At 38.3% G+C, this 17,632-nt stretch overlaps 1 protein-coding gene across 30 annotated transcripts in view; it reads left to right on the forward strand.

The window, feature by feature from the left end:
* Nrxn1 (neurexin 1) overlaps positions 1-17,632 on the forward strand; it is a 1,104,407-nt gene that overhangs the window by 500,567 nt on the left and 586,208 nt on the right. For all 30 annotated transcript variants that reach the window (XM_031356553.1, XM_031356556.1, XM_031356572.1 and 27 more), the window contains 2 exons: positions 1,774-2,155; positions 3,124-3,314. In XM_031356553.1, the coding sequence (XP_031212413.1) occupies positions 1,774-2,155; positions 3,124-3,314 (573 nt within the window). The remainder of the gene's footprint in view (positions 1-1,773; positions 2,156-3,123; positions 3,315-17,632) is intronic.

Below are 17,632 nucleotides of genomic sequence, written 5' to 3' on the forward strand. Positions count from 1 at the left end.
ATAGTATTTTATGTAAGTAACATAACCAGAGGCTTCATAGTATGTGTATGAGAAGATAGCCATCTTCAGCGAAGTGTTGGTTTACTTCTCACAGTGTAGAGAAGAAATCAAACCAAAACAATGACTGAAAGGAAAACATAACAAAGAGAGCCAGAGAGCCATCTTGGAGAAAGGATGATTCTCGGAAAGTAATAATTAAGCATAATCCAAGAGACTTATTTTGTGCTAATGAATTTAAAATCATTAAAGTCAATTGGTAACATAAACACTTTTCTTATATAACTAAGTATTTCTGTTATATTTTGTTTATAGCACTGCTTTTTTGTTACTATCCAGCATCTTTGCTGTTCTTATTAACCAAATGAAAGTTTGTCAGAGTGTTAGTGGGAGCTCACATAGGTAGTTCTACAATATTCATTAAGCTTAGAGAAATGGTTCAATCCCTTTTCTAAGGGGCTGATTCTGATATTGGCCCAAATTTAGGTTTTCATTAATATCATGGATGATAGCATAGGATGAGCTTAATAAAGTTTTCAATTATGCCAAATTTGATCAGTAAACTAGTCAAGAACTTGTTTGGAAGGACTGGATTACAGTTTAAGTGACCTTTGTGAATTATAGCAGAACGTGAGGCATACATAGTTTAGTGGGGAATAAGAATTTGGAAATGATACACAAGTAAGGAATAATTTTCATGGGTGATGCATTTTACAACTTAGAAACAAAGTTCTTATATTTTCATTTAATTTTGAAGTTATATGAAGATATGACCATTACTCCAAAGGTAAATATGGCATTAGACTGACAGAGCGATATGGTGAGAAAGGAGAGGACTGGATGGAGTAGTCACTGAGTAAAGCTGCAGCCATGTATCCTACTAGGATGTTTGAGATAGTCTCCTGTGGTTGTGTAGGATCATGACACTTGTATTCTCCTTAGAACTGATTGTGTGTTGAATTAATGCATTGTGCTTAATTGGTTATTTAAAATGAAAAGTGTGAGGAACATGGCCCAGGCACAGAGATTATCTCTAAAGTAATTGGGAGACCAGTGCAAGGAGGCAATCTGGGTATTCTAAAAGAAAGGGAAAATGCAAAGAACGTTTTAATTTCAAACACATCTTAATGGTTCATTATTACAAACACATTCAGTGGTTCTTTCCTATTTATACAGAGTATAGAGCAATACGTAATAGCATACTATTTAAGGAAGAAAATAAGAAAAACATTACCTAACCACCAAGCTAAGATGTGTGGATTCTAATGGATGTGCAGTTCCTTGGAGCAATCATTTCGTTGCCGCCTTTCTCAACCTATTTCCTTTTGTATTTCTTCCTTTATTTAATTTTTTATGAAAGTGATAACATGTTAATCAGGACTTTGTTGTTGCGGTGGTTATGTCAAGACACAGATTTTTCATATAGCTCAGGCTGGCCCAGAATTCAGTATTGTAGGTCAAGCTGGCTTCTAACTCATAGTCCACTTCCCTTAACCCTTCAAGTCCTAGGATGACAGAAGAGCATCAACATACCCAGGCATGAGGATATTTTTTATTGTATCTAAAATTTACATGGGTACTAAAACTTGGCTAGGGGATTTTATTATATATGGCCACCTTACCCTTAAACACCACCTAGATATTCTTGCTACATGTAACACCTATCAAGTAGGTTATCTGCCTTTTATGTCATGAAATATACTATTACTGTGAAAATCTGCAGTTGGAAGTGTCTTTCAGATGCACAATATAGCAATATATTTTCTTTTCTTTTAGGCCAAATGGCAGGTGATCATACAAGGCTGGAGTTTCATAACATAGAAACGGGCATCATCACAGAACGACGCTATCTTTCTTCTGTCCCCTCCAATTTCATTGGGCACCTGCAAAGCCTGACATTTAATGGAATGGCATACATAGATTTGTGCAAAAATGGTGATATAGATTACTGTGAACTCAATGCCAGGTTTGGATTCAGGAACATCATCGCAGATCCTGTCACCTTCAAGACCAAATCGAGCTATGTTGCCTTAGCTACATTGCAAGCCTACACTTCTATGCATCTATTTTTCCAATTCAAGACAACATCCCTAGATGGACTAATTCTGTATAACAGTGGGGATGGAAATGACTTTATTGTGGTTGAATTAGTTAAAGGGTACGTATATGTCAGTTCAATGAAAAGAGAAAAAAAAACACTATAAAAGTGAATGTCAATATCCAAATTCTACATGAAAGATGGTGTGTTGACTTAATACAGTGGTAGGCAGAAGGAGGAACTCAAATTACTCATTTTTCATAACCTTTACCAGGTATCTTCAGTAAATACAGAACAATGCAGATGCTTGTATGTACAGTTATATATGTGAGAACAGGTCAATTCTAGTTCATGGTAGATCTCCTATGACTCTCATACTTCAAATGTGTACTTCCTAAGTTTTGCACTAATTCTACACAGGTATTGATAGGTCACTATGAGCTCAAATAAGTAGCTAATCCAGTTTATCACATTAGTTATTTGATGAAATTTTAATTAATTTAAGATTAATTGTGTGATAAATTTTTCAGAAAGAATGGTATGTAAGTAAAACATTCTGAAAGTCTAAGAGCCAGTGGAAACATCTTCAGCAATTTGGACATTGTTTTATCCACCCAGTGAATATTATTGTACCCTTTTACATAAACACACACACATATATATAAACACATGTGCATGCATACACACACACACACACACAAACACACACACACACTAAATAGACCGTAACTGAGTCCAGGCTATTATGAACACAAAACCCTGACAATCAGTTTCCTGGGATGATCATGGACACATTTTCAGGGGTCTTGGTGAAACAGAAGGACAATTGGAGTAGGAAGTATGCATTAGAGCATGGTGTTGACACTTGAGAACACACATCCCATGAGGATTGCCATGCCAGGGTGATTAACCAAATGGGGAGATAGTAGTAATGGGGAATTCCTAGTGAAAGACGATACTTTTAGTTTGTCATGCAGCCAAACTAGAAGGATAAATACACCCCAAAGTGTCCATGTGTGATGTCTTGTTTACCATCCTTGTTCATTCAGAAAGTAATGGCTCTTTTCTTCATTTCATTTTCTTTCTAGGTACTTACATTATGTGTTTGACTTGGGAAATGGTGCTAACCTCATTAAAGGGAGCTCAAACAAACCACTCAATGATAATCAGTGGCACAATGTGATGATTTCAAGGGACACCAGCAATCTCCACACAGTAAAGATCGACACAAAAATCACAACACAAATTACTGCGGGAGCCAGAAATTTAGACCTCAAGAGTAAGTACTGTCTAAGTTGTAGTGCCAGCATTCCTCCAACATCTGTACACGATGGAAGAAAAACCTTTGCTTAGGGCACATGCACATGCCTTCTACAAAGGCTGACCAGACTTTTGGTTTTTGCACATTATTAATAATAAAACACACAAGTCTCTGTTCTTTCTTTAATGTGGCAGGAACATATGTATTTTTAATAACAGTTCAAAAATGCAACACCTAAGAATGCATGCATGATTAAAAATGAAAAACGAGGAAAACATGCTCATAATCTTGATATTGTTAGGAAGAACATCCACCTGGGAGTTTCTTAAGTCCTAATCCTTTTCTATCAATTTGGAGTTCATAAAACCAGATACATATTGACCTTCTAGTCCCTTTTAGTTTTATTCCCTTGTTTTGTTCAGGTTTCCTGGAGGATTTCATACTCTTCTACCAATGTCTCTGAGCTTGGCTTATCCTTTATAATCAGTGTTGGCTTTATTTTCCTTACCAAATTCCTAATGCACATGTACACACAATCACACATACACACATGATCCTGTCACCTATCCCTCTATCTTTGTCATCTATCTATCTATCTATCTTCTATCTATCTATCTATCTATCTATCTATCTATCTATCTATCTATCTATCTATCTATCTATCTATCTCTGTGTGTCACACACACACAAATGCTGCTTAGTGAGCTGTTGAGAAAGTCTTAGCTAACATTTTTTCATTATTGAAACTTAAGTTTTCTAATGCTTTGAAGACAAGTTAACAGCAAAATAAAATAACATTAGATTCTACTTGAATGGTTCTATGTGAGAACGGTAGCCACATACCCTGTCATAATGAGCAGGACAAAAAGGCATTGGAGAAGGTCACATTGAGCTGGTACTGTGAACCTTGAATGTCTCATCCAGGGATGGAGTAGCTTCTAGAGGACAGAGAAGTAAACCCAGATTTAAGCACAACTGCCTGTATTCTTTCCTGCTTTGTCCTGGTGTGTGGCAAAGCCTCAGATATTATTACAGGTATATTTTACTTTAAAAATCTACTGATTTATATTGATGGGGCCTCTTCCTTTTGATTCAAGAAATAAATGCATTTGAGAGTTACATAAATGGAGAAGGAAAATCTAACAGTTGTCATTCTAGAGAAAAAAAATCACCTTCTAAACAAGTTGAAAGAAGAAATGTTTTGCTTTATGTAATTGCAGTTCATATTTACAATGCTGGATCCTTATTTGTCACACATAAAATATATGGTAATGTTGTCTCCCTTCTTTCATTGGAAGCCTCTTGTTAAGTTCAAAGGGGCCTCTTTTGCAAACCTAACAGGAGATTCAAAAGGAAATCAGTTTAATAAGCTTCTCTACTTCTCTGTCTTCTGTGAGACAGAAGTGATCTGAGTATTTGATTGGTATTCAGAGGATGTCCTCACTTTGCATGCTGGACTCAGGAGGCCGTTTCTAAGGAAAGGTGGAGGCTGAAGTTCAGTATACTGGATAGGTCAACAATGAGCTAATAAGATAATGCCTGGTTTATGTCAGAGAGATCTCAGGACATACATAATCATCAGGAGAGACTTCAGATGGCATATCGGATATTCAAATGACTAGAAACATTGCTTGAAGAATTTAATACTTATAGCCACAGATTGTCATAATGAGCAGTGAAATTCCATGGATTTTTGTCTCTTCAGATGTTTGGAACAGCAATTCCTAAAAGTAAATACTTGCTTTTTATTAAAATGAATGTAAGGTTAATAGTAGGTTACAAGAGGATTCTTTCTGAGAAGAGTGTATGCCTTTACAAATCTTAGACACATTTTCTTAAAACATGGACTACTTTTAATACTGATTATAAGGAAAGCATTTTCCATAATGAAAAAATGTTGAAACCATCAGTTAATTACATGAAGAGTGGACAAAGTCAGATTTTAAGTCTGAGACTCTTACTAAATGTTTTAAAAAACAAAAACTCAGTTTAAATCAGAGGTTAATCCCCAAGATGAGTAGTTTTGTGTGTTTTTTTTCATGTGTGCATTTGTTTTGGGGTACACAAGCACATTCCTGTATATATGGCTGTGGGTTTGGACCCTAGAAGAGGGTCTGAGAATTAAACTTATTCTGATATATCCACACCCCTTTCAGATCAGTGAAGAGTCCTTCTTTCTCTAAGTGAGCCTAGTCAGCTTAGCTACACTGCATGCCTGGTAGTTCCTGAAGTTCAGAATTCCATGTTCTTCTCAGGATAACTCACCAAGGATGCCCAAGAACTGCTAACAGGTGTCTAGTTAGAGATCCTCACTACACGCTGTGCATTAGCATCCTGAAGCAAGACACAGTTTATGTCATACAAAATTTTACTCACTTTTTAATTGGTTTGACTTTGGTCATTCCTCATCTAAAGTCACTTGGCTAAATCAAATTTTTGACGCTTTCACGTACATTACTATACCTAAAATAAACACCAGAGGGCAGCATAGGGCTATGCATTATGTTACATGGTGTTGGGGAGGGGATTAATTCGCTCCGCTTGTGCAAGCAAATAGAATGTCTTTGTTTCCAGAATGTAAAATTCATTTTTAGCCTTGACAGTAATTCAGGCTTTTGTCCAATACTGTGTTTTATCTTGTAAATGTGGAAATGTGAAACCCAGACCTCTCTCTTCCCATCTTGATTTATGTGGAAATAGTCACAAACAAGCCTCTAAGGATCTTTCCAAAAAAGGAATTCCGTACTGATGACCCTGTTCGAGTAATCTTTTCTAGCACTGCCCAAATCTCCTGGGTCTATGTCTCTCCTTGCTGATACAATTTGTTTTCATCTTTATTCCCAGCTGCTGATGTCTATTCCGTTTGGCTATTAAGTACAAGGTGCAGCATGCAAGGAAGGACACAGCATTCACCTACTCTGGATTGATCCCATAGCATGACTCTATTTATTCTGGTACTTTTGAGTACTGACCCCTTTAGTGAGATAATGCAGTCCCTCCGTGTGCTTCTCTTGTCCTAATTTGGCAACTTGTATGTTAAAATATATGGAAAGGAGCTGATATTTATTGAGTCCCTATTAAATACCCAATGGATTTAAATGAGGTTATTGTATATAATCCTTATGAGTGTCCAGGAATTTGAATTGAGGTCAGTCTTGCTTATTCATTTATCTAGTTCAAGAATAAAAATAGAACAGAAGAATAGTTTTGTGTCTCCATCTTCCATGGGTGTCCTTATTTAAGAGTTAAGTTAATCCATCAGCAAATTGAGGCTGTTTAAAATTTGATTGCCTCCCTACCCCCGCCCAACTATGGGCCTGAGTGCATAGCTGACAGTGCCCTCAGGTGGCCACTTAGCAAAATTACACCTTGTAGCTCATTGGCTACATCTAGGTCAGCCAGGCGGTGAGCACTTTGTCCCCTTCTTCTCCTTTATCCCTCTTACAAATCCCAAATTATTTCCTTCCTAATCTTTTAGCATTTTTCATATCTCCATTCAAATCTTAGCCTAAAGATAGCTAACTGCCTGTGTTTCCCTTGGCTAAGCCAAATAAAAGGCCCCCTAATCAGCCAGACTTCCAATTCCAACAGCTTCCATCTCTAAGTGGAGAATTGCATGCATCCTATGTATGTTCTTTTCTTTTGTAACTCAGATCAGTTTGTTCCCTAGCAGCCCTCTTTCTTTGGACCTGAACATAAGGCACACCGGCCTGATCTACCCTCTCACATTGTGCTTTGAAAAATATTTTATTGAGTGTTGTCACTTCTGAAGTTTTGATCATGTTTAAACATGTCTGAGCTTCATTATTTGGCGTGTGTGAGTTTGAGTAGCCCTTTCGTCTTTCCGAGATTCTTTTGCTCAGATAGGAAATGTTCAGATAAGAATTTGACTTATATTGACAATGGGAGAAATACCTATTGTCTTCCTGTTTATGGTGTAGTGAGATTTACTAACATTTTCTCAATTTGTGAGGTTATTTTAAGGATTATTTGAAAATTGAAGAGAAGCCCGGTGGTGGTGGCTCACACCTTTAATCCCAGCACTTGGGAGGCAGAGGCAGGTGGATTTCTGAGTTCGAGACCAGTCTGGTCTACAGAGTGAGTTCCAGGACAGCCAGGGCTACACAGAGAAACCCTATCTCGAAAAACATAAACAAAACAAAACCAAAAAAATTGAAGAGACAAGACACCTTTTCAGTGGCTAACAATGAGGGACCTCAGAGAGTGAGGAGTTGGTTCTATTTGCTGCCTGGGATCTCCAGAAGACCTGTGTGCCCCTGGCAACTGCCCCTCCTCCTAGTTCTGTTTCCCAAATATCGTCATGCCTTTGTGACCTTCTCTCTACCCTGCCTGATGGCACTGCCCTGAGATAACATCTCATTTCTGGCAGTGGTTCAGCTCTAGAACTCTGCTTTGTCTCACTCTCAAATTCCCTCAAACACAGGATTTAAACACAGTGAATGGACCTGTCACTGTGGGCTCTAGAGCGCAGAAGGTGTTTCCCCAGCTGTGGTGGCTGGTCTCACTTTATAAAGTGGCTATAAATGCCCACATAGGTCTTTCATGCATGCAGTACAAACCTGAGAAGGATGTTGCATTTCTAAGGCTCTCTATGTCTCAGAAGGAAGCAGGGTGTTTTGCTTCTCATGGAGTAGGACTTTGAACATCCTGCAGAAGCTGGGGACAGTGTGGTTGGCAGTACAATTTAGTGATATATTTTTTGGCTGCTGAAATCTATGATCAGTGGGGAAAGGGATCACTTTGGAGGCAGTCACCACAGCACACAACAGAAACAATAAGGCAGTGAGTCGTCAAAGTAATACTTGACATTTTTGCTATTCCCTTCCCCACACAAGAGTTACAGCATGGTTACTTGGAAGATAATTAGAGAGATGGAACCATTGTTTCTTTTTTTATGGCTTCATTGAATTCCCAGGCTTTGCAGAAATCAGCTCAAACCTATCCTCTTGATTATCAAACCTCTGACAGTTTGTTTTAGTCTACTTTCACCTCCCCCACCTCTAGGAAGACATCCTTCCCTGATGCACACAACTGTCTGTGACTTGCTTAATGTTCACTCTGAGCGTTCTTTTGTTAATGTTTATACTCCAGGCCAGCATGCACATTTGGAGCTTAAATATCTGTAGCCTGTACTGACAACTCCATCTTGTTTAAATCCTTTCTCTTTCCCTGCCTAGAGTGATATGCTCTGGATAACTGATAAATCCAGTCATGTTCTAGTTAATGTTCTCCAGATCCAGCCTTTTACTTCCTGAATTTTTAAAATGATTAAAACTGTATTTATTTTTACGGGTGTGAGTGCTCCATGCACATTGATGTATGTGTGCTACTTGCATACTCTGTACATACAGAGGAGGGAGCCAGGTCTCAGTGTCAGAAGAGGTAATTGGATTCCCTGGATAAAGTCACTAATGCATAGTAGTCACTCATATGCCTAAGAACCAAACCTTGGCCTATAAGTGTTCTTAACCCCTGAGCCATCTTTCCAGTTCTGTAATCCATCATTTACATGGACCAGAAGAAGCAAATTGCATTGTTCATTTCAGCTTCAATAGATTGCTACTGAGGGCCTGTAACAGCGAATTGAAAAACATTCTGCAACATTTGTGGATTTAATAGCAGAGAACCTGAGAGTGGCAAGTCTGGATGTGAGATGGAGATGAACCACAGGTAGCCATATACTGTATTTGAGTTTCTGGTAATGCTCACCCCAACTTGGACAGCTGCTTTTTATTTCTTTACCAAATTCCATTATAATTTTCCACAGTTCAACCCATCTGGACTTCTTAAGTTCTTACTAGTTGCTATGATATCAGAAGCTAACAAACAATTCTAGTTTATTTGTAAGAGGAATCTTATCGCCTCCACTCCTAATCCCTGACTCCTCCCCATTCATCCAACACACAAACACTGTAAGTTCCTGTACTAATACACTATGTCTATTGTATAATAGACCATCACATTTATAAAATTAGCAGGCATGCTTCCATCTGTTTTTGATAAGCTTGATGATCCATGACATAACTATTTGACTTTTGCTGGGACATGAATGTGAATCATGGACAAAGATGATATTCAAATTTGAGTATCTTAGTATGCTTAGATCTGTCTTTCATCACTTCTAGTCAAGATAATAAGTTACCTTTGTCAGTATAATTCTTGTCATTGTTGTCATTCATTATAGGCTTGATTGTCAAGCTCTAGATTGAGGATTTCTATATGAATTATTGCATAAAATAAGGTGATCTAATATAATCAAGGCACAATGCTACACTTTGCCTCAAGTCATCTCTTCAAAATGGGTAGTGTTGACGTATTTAAACTACGCACAGGCCCACCAAATATATTTGAGTTCTCCTTTAAGACAGTTCTGTAATCATTTAATATTATAAAACTATCTCTAGTGAAAAAAATTAAATACTGATGGCTGGTGAGACAGCCCAACAGTTAAGAGCTTGGAATAACTTTGTAGAAGGCCCAAATTTGGTTCCTAGAACTCACGCGGGTTCCATGACTCATTACTGCCTGCCACTCCAGCTGTGTGATGTTTTTGTCTTTCCCCAGTGATGTGCAGTTCTCACACACAGGCATACACACATATTTTTAAAACTTTTTAAATTAAATAAAATTTATCAATCAAACCTCAGAAATGAAGATATGATAGTGGCAACAATAATAGCAGGATAATAATAATGCACAGCATATTTCAACTTCTGCCCCTTCCCACTTGTTTTTTAGTATAAGTGATGACTGAGAACAAATGTGACTTCAGACTCTAGGTCCAACAGATGTGTCACCTTCATTCTTTAATGGTACTTTCCTGTGTTCATCTGAAACTTCTCTGTGTGAGTTCTAGCTGTGAACCCCTATTAATGATGTCCATGTTCACTCAAGCAGAGTCAACATTCCTCCATCTCCAGGCAGTCCCGCAGGCTTCCTCTATGCATAGCCATGTGCTTTCTGTGAACATTTCCACACACCACTTTTACTCAGCACTCCTAGAAACGTATCCATTCTTCATGTTCACATTTCTCTTCAGCTGTCCCAAGTTATTTGCTGTTTTCTCTGTGGAATCCCTACCGGGGCTGTCTCTCCACACTGCAGGGAACACAAGGCAGTGCTGCCAAGGAACAAGGAGAGCTGTCTCTCTATATTGGGAGAGCAGGACACACCCACTATATGAAAAGAACTATTTTAAATCACATTCTTCTTTTGTTTGGTTGATTTTGTTTGTTTGTTCGTTTGTTTGTTTGTTTGTTCTTTCAAGACAGGGTTTCTCTGTGTAGCCCTGGCTGTCCTGGAACTCACTCTGTAGACCAGCCTGGCCTCGAACTCTGCCTGTCTCTGCCTCCCAAGTGCTGGGATTATAGGTGTGCACCACCACTGCCCGGCCAACATTCTTTTAGTATTTATTATTTTGTTTTATTTTATTTGTGTGGTCCTTTTGTCTGCATGCATATCTGCACAACAGCACATGCTTGGTATCTTCAGAGGACAGAGACTGTATCAGGTGCCCTAGAACTGGAATCACTGCTGACTGGGAATCACTGTGTTAAGTGCTGGGAGCCACACCCAAGTCCTCTGTGAAAACAGCTCATGCTCTTAAAAGGAAGAAATTGTTTCTTAGTTAAAAACATATAGAAAAAGGTCTAATTCTTAAGGAAAAAGTAAATGATACTTTAGAAGCTCTTGTCAGTGCCTGTAAACCATAAATACTGTTTTTACCATTGCTCTACACTGCTGAATATTTTCTATCTAGAAAAACTATGATGAGTGTAACTTTTTATCTTTGTATATTAAGGTATACATATATTTTTGACTTGTATTAAATAGACCATTATAGGAAATAGAAGTTCTCTTAAATTTGAAACAGGAGAACCACACTCAATGTAAATTTTCAATAGTTTTGGGATGAGAAAGTTAAATTATTTAACATAAAATATTTATTAAAATTTCAAAACATTAGAGAGAACAACATAAAAATTTCAAGAAAACAATAGATTTGCATAGGTCCTGTAACTGACTTCATACACTCAGTATGAGAAACTATTTCCAATTTTCTCTGTCTTTCTCTTTTTAAGTTGTTTCTCTTTTTTAAATTAATTTATTTTTTAAACTCCATATTTTATTCCCTCCACCCTGATCTCCCCTCCACTGTTCCACATCCCATACCTCCTCCCCACCTACCTGTCTCCACTTGGATGTCTCCAACCCCCTCCCCATCTGACCCCTAAGCCCCCTGGGGCCTCCAGTCTCTTGAGGGTTAGGTGCATCATCTCTGAATGAACATAGACCCAACAGTCCTCTACTGTATGTGTGTTGGGGGCTTCATATCAGCTGCTTTATGCTGCCTGTTTGGTGCTCCAATGTTTGAGAGATCTCGGGGATCCAGATTAATTTAGACTGCTGATCCTCCTACAGGATCACTCTTCTCCTCAACTTCTTTCAGCCTTCCCTAATTCAACCACAGGGGTCAGCTGCTTCTGTCCATTGCTTGTGTGCAAATATCTGCATCTAACTCTTTCAGCTGCTTGTTGGGTCTTTCGGAGGGCAGTCATGTTAGATCCCTTTTTGTGAGTGTTCCATAGCCTCAGTAATAGTGTTAGGCCTTGGGATCTCCCCTTGAGCTGGATCCCACTTTGGGACTGTTGCTGAACCTTCTTTTCCTCAGGCTCCTCTCCATTTCCATCCCTGTAATTCTTTCAGACAGGAACAATTATGAGTCAGAGTTGTGACTGTAGAATGGCAACCCCATCCCTCTCTTGATGTCCTCTTTTCCTGCTGGAGGTGGGCTCTTTAAGTTCCCTCTCCTTACTGTCAGGCATTTCATCTAAGGTCCCTCTCTTGGAGTCCCGAGTGTCTCTCACCTTTCCAGTCTTTGGTGCATTCTGGAAGGTTCCCCCAACCTCTTATCTCGGAGGTTGCCTGTTTCCATTCTTTCTGCTGGCCCTCAGGGCTTCAGTCCTTTTCTCCCACCCAATACCAGATCAGGTTCCCCTCTCTCCCCCACTGTCCCCCCATCCACTTTCCCTCTGAAGTCCCTCCCCACTTGTGATTGCTTTCTTCTCTCTTCCAAGTGGGACTGAGGTGTCCTAACTTGGGCACTTCAGCTTGTTGATCTTTTGGAGTTCTGTAGACTGTATCTTGGGTATTTGGTACATTTTTTTATGTGGCTAATATTCACTTATTGGTGAGTACATACCATACATATCCTTTTGGGTCTGAGTTACATCACTCAGGATGATATTTTCTAGTTCCGTCCATTTGCCTGCAAAACTCAGGATGTCCTCATTTTTAATAGCTGAGTAGTATTCCATTGTGTAAATTGAATCACATTTTCTGTATCCATTCATCTGTCATGGGACATCTGGGGTGTTCCCAGCTTCTGGCTATCACAAATAAGGCTGCTATGAACACAGTGGAACATGTGTCCCTGTGGTATGGTGGGGCATCTTTTGAGTATATTCCCAAGAGTGGTATTGCTGGGTCTTGAGGTAGATCTATTTCTAATTTTCTGAGGAACCTCAAATTGATTTCCAGAGTCGTTGTACCAGTTTGCAATCCTACCAGCAATGGAGGAGTGTTCCTCTTTCTCCACATCCTCTCCAACATGTATTGTCACCTGAGAATCTGATTTTAGCCACTCTTGAGACAGGGTTTTTCTGTGTAGTTCTGATTGTCCTGTAAATCAGCCTGGCCTAGGACTCAAGACTCACAGAGATATATCTTACTACTTCTGGCTGCTGCTTCCCAACCTGTGGATGTTGGGATTAAAGCATATACCACCTCACCCTGCCAACTGTAGTTATTCTCCTCCTGTCATTCAGAATAGTTCTAGTAAAAGTAGTAGAGAAAAAAGTAGCCTTGGTGACAGGGTTGCAGGTGCCACCTCTTGCGTCTGATGTGGGAAGCATTGTACTGACGTAGTGATTCCCTTGCTCACTTGTGAGGTCCAGATGGTAATAGCGTCTCAGTGTCCTGAAGAGTTTGGAAAAGTCAAACCCCTCCAAAGTTTCATGAAAATCAACATGCAAACTTTATCAATACATGTGGTCTTAGCAATCTCATCTGCAGTTCGAGTGGGTATCATGCCACAAAGGGAAAGGTAAGCACAGCAGGGAGGGAAGTGTCCACTGCCAAGGGTACTGAGCACAGGTACACAGGCCTGCTGGAGACAAAAGAAAAGCATCGACACAAATTCTACCTGACTTTCTCTTAAAAGCCAAATGTCAAATTTAAATTTTAAAGCCACAAAATGAAGTTAGCTTGACATGGATTTATTTGCCTGAACTCACATCCCATCTGCCAGTGTCACTGGTATAGAGTAGATTTAAAAGAAGATGGATTACCACATACACCTCCATAGCATTTTCCTTTCATTATTCTCCATCTCTTATGTCCACCAGGGTTTCCCAAGTCTGTTGGCCAAACCCATAAACAAAATATGTCTTCATGTTATGTCTCAAAGAGTACTTTAAAAAAAAAATTCTTCTGTAGGGATTTTTTTCCTCAAAATTTCAGCTAGAAATTAAATGTCAGAATGGAAATAATTTTCTAGTATTTCCATAAAATAATGAAAATATTGACTCTCAAAGTCTGGCTATAGAACATGTTTGAATCTGAACCCCAGATTTTTTGGATTATTTATCCTTCACATGTAAATATTAGTATTAAGGTGTGGCAGGGATAGTTGCAGGTTTCTGACTATTATCTGTCAGGCCCTTGCCTCAAAAAATAAAGATTTGTGTCATAAAAATTTTAACCACACATCAGAAGTTGATCAATAGTTATTTTTAATGGGAGAAAATTGGGTGTTTTTTCTTCTGGGCTTTCTCAGTGTGCAGATACATCTGTCTCTGTCCTGAGGATCTGTCACCTTGCTAGGATTCCAGTAATACCACTGTTAATTTTCTCAACTGGCTCTAACTTTTCAAAATTCTCCATACTTTGTAGAAATGGGCTTTTTGCCTTTGGAGTGCTCACTGTGTAAGACAGGGTGGATTAACTGAAAGAGTCATAGTTTCAGAACACTGGACATCCAGTGTGATTCCTCTGCTTTAGGGCATTGTTGCCTGGAATCACAGGAACTTAGCAGCATTATAGCTTGTGTTAATGTCTGGTAGCTCAACAGGCAGATTCAAATAAAACAATGCTTATACAAGTGCTTTGTAAACTTGAGTGCATTCACTGATGTCAGTTATTATTACATCATAATGCCAAAGTCAGAGCTTTCCTCTCAAGTGAACAATGACTCAAGAAACAAGGAAGCCCTTGTTCACACAGACAAAATTCTCACCTTTAAATTCATTTGGCTCTGTTTTTAGGAAATCTATAGGTTCTGTTGTTGTTTTTGTTGTTGTTGCTGTTGTTTGTGCTTTATCTGGAATAATATGTTGTTGGATGTAGGAGGAAAGTATCAGGTCAGAACACCTAGAAACAGCAAAATCATGAAGAAAAAGGATTTTCATTGGAGAGGGTCTCTGTTCCTAGCAATTCTTGAGTGGTGGCTCAAATACAAGCCTGAATGAAGTGAGATATACACAAACCAATGGGAAGCACTAATGGGGATTATCTAACTTTTTGGGAGTAGAGATGGGGTGGTCGACTAGCTTGGCTGTGTTCTGTATTTAAGTAAATGCATCCTTCATTCTAAAATCACAGCAGGGCCACAAAATAGATGTGTCTGAAAGAGTAAAATGTTTATATAATGTAAACTGTGATATGGGGGACTGCATGAGAGAGGCTATACTTGTATATGACATAGCACATGACCAGCTGTGACTGGACACCCAGATTACCAAGTCAGGATAGTATCAAACTAATTCCCCATAAAGTATTAACACTTGTTTTAACTTCAAAAGAAAACTAAGAGATGAATCTATATTATCATATATTGATTCCTCAAATTACTATTCATCCTTAACTTATCTCTCTACCTCTTACTACCTCTTACTACAGATAAATGCCACAAATGTAAACTAAAACCATGCATGAATTACTTTAGCAAATTACTCTATCAAATAGACAACAGTATCTTTGTGCTACATTCTCCTAATGGGCTTTGTGCCCTAATCTCTGTGTTCACTAAAGAGATCAGTAGAAGAGATATCCCTTGATAAACTTTACTCCATGTTTCTCAGAGGAAGGTGACTAGAAACATATGAGTTGCTATATCAATATAACTTCCACCACATCTTCTTATTTGGATGATTCTTTGTGGAATTCAAACTATTCATTATGCATCCATCAAATGACTCAACTAATGATCCCTGAGTCCTACGAAGTGAAAGTGAGATTTTAAAAGTGCTTTGGCCATGGTTATCTGTTTAAATATTTATTTTTCAATTAAAAAAATAAGAGACCCACCTGTAAAGCACTGAAAACAACAATTTTCATGGAAAAAGGCAAAAAAATTCACAATGATACTGATTTATGACTGAAAATTAGATGAATATATTATCGAGGTAGAATTTGTGCTAGACAATTCAAATTAAATAGAGTCTTGAAATGCAACATTGGCAGAAGCAAGGTATTCATGAAAAAAAAAAGTAATGTGTAATGTGTACTTCGAACTCTGATGGAATGGCAGGAAAAGCCAAGAGTAGAGTGGCGCACACCTTTAATCCCAGCACTTGGGAGGCAGAGACAGGCAGATTTCTGAGTTTGAGGCTAGCCTGGTATATAGAGTGAGTTCCAGGACAGCCAAGGCTACACAGAGAAACCATCTCTCAAAAGACTGAACAAAAAGAAAAGAAAAAAAGACAAGAGTAGAGAAATGTAGGTAACTGCAGAAGACTGCAGGCCAAGGTATCAGAATGAGATAATGTGATTTCAGCCACCTGCCTGGTAAACAATGCTAGGAAAAACTAGTTTACAGTTTAGAAGAATATTTCATGTGTGGGTACTTCAAGTTTAGATTGTAGAGGGGGTGAGATCCTGAATAGATCAGGACACAATGGGTGCTCATAGAATGGCTCAAAATGTAACAGTGCCTGCCAATTTGATCCTCAGAACCTACATAGGGTAAAAAGAGAAAACTAATCCTAGAAGGTTGTTTTCCAAAAATCTACACACATCCTGTGGTAAGTGCACATCTACAAATACATATAGACATACAAATTAATAATAACAGCAACAATAATGGTCTACAACACAATGGGAAAGTTGATGTGGCAATGATAAGAAGATTGGGTGGAGTCAGAGTTACTAGACAGTGAATTATTGGAGGAAAAAAAGAAAAAAGTCAACAAGAACTAGAAATGAGAGTAAAAATGGAGGGATAATATCAGAGGATTTGGCAAAGTTACCTATAGCAATAGGTGGAGTGTTAGGCATGAGATACACAACAGAGCATGGAAACCATTTGGGACTTTTTTTTCTGGGTAGAAGGGAGATTCACAATTTGATAGTATAAAGCAAGACATCTTCAAGATCTACTTTTTCAGTCAGGGAACCAATTATTTTTTGGAACCCCTATCCAAGGTAAGTTTAGAGATAAGGTTTTCAGGCATTTCTTATAGAATCAAACTTATAGTACTGTAGGATTAGACCTTTCATGTATAAAGTAGACTATGATATTGGAAGTTGAAGGATGTCTCTTTAATCAGACTAGTATCCATTTGGCATCTCTTCAGCAAAATTTCTGAAGTTAGCTTCAGTGTTTCAAACAGGGAACTATTAAAGACAGAGATATTACATCTCAGAGCAAAATGTACACTTAAATTGTTCCTTTGGCTGAAAAATAAAGATTTGGCATAATTTGATAAACTTGGTTATGTGAGGGTTGTTATTCTCACTATATAGATTTATCTTCTCAAAACCTCAGATTTATTTGAGAAACATCCTCTATTTTTATGCTCCTTTAACAATGTAGTATACTTCATTTTAAACAGCTAGGGAAAGATCAAATTGATATTCTGTTTCTAGAAAACAAAGTTAATATACAAGTGTTTATCCTCAAAGATTGCAGATGATTTTCTTCTAACAGAGAACAACTTTCATACAAATACACTCAGATGATTTTTCTCCCCCAAAATATTTCCCTTAGTATATGGGGAAAAGATCTGATCTGCAGGTATTTCTTTGTAGTAGAAGAAGAATAGGTTAAAACTAAAGATAAGGATACAGATTTAAGAGTTGAGGTTGGTTGTACCCTGGAGAAGGGAAGGGCACTCGGCTTGTAGATCAGGTTCAGAAACCAGTGTAGGCAGGTTCAATCATTTTAAACAATGAATCACAAGAAACTATGAAACCGTTAGAGTACCCTGCATCGAGAATTAGATTTTTTGTCCAATGAAGCCATAGGAAAACAAGTG

The sequence above is a fragment of the Mastomys coucha genome, unplaced genomic scaffold (assembly GCF_008632895.1).
Source record: "Mastomys coucha isolate ucsf_1 unplaced genomic scaffold, UCSF_Mcou_1 pScaffold6, whole genome shotgun sequence".
Taxonomy (NCBI): Eukaryota; Metazoa; Chordata; class Mammalia; order Rodentia; family Muridae; genus Mastomys; species Mastomys coucha.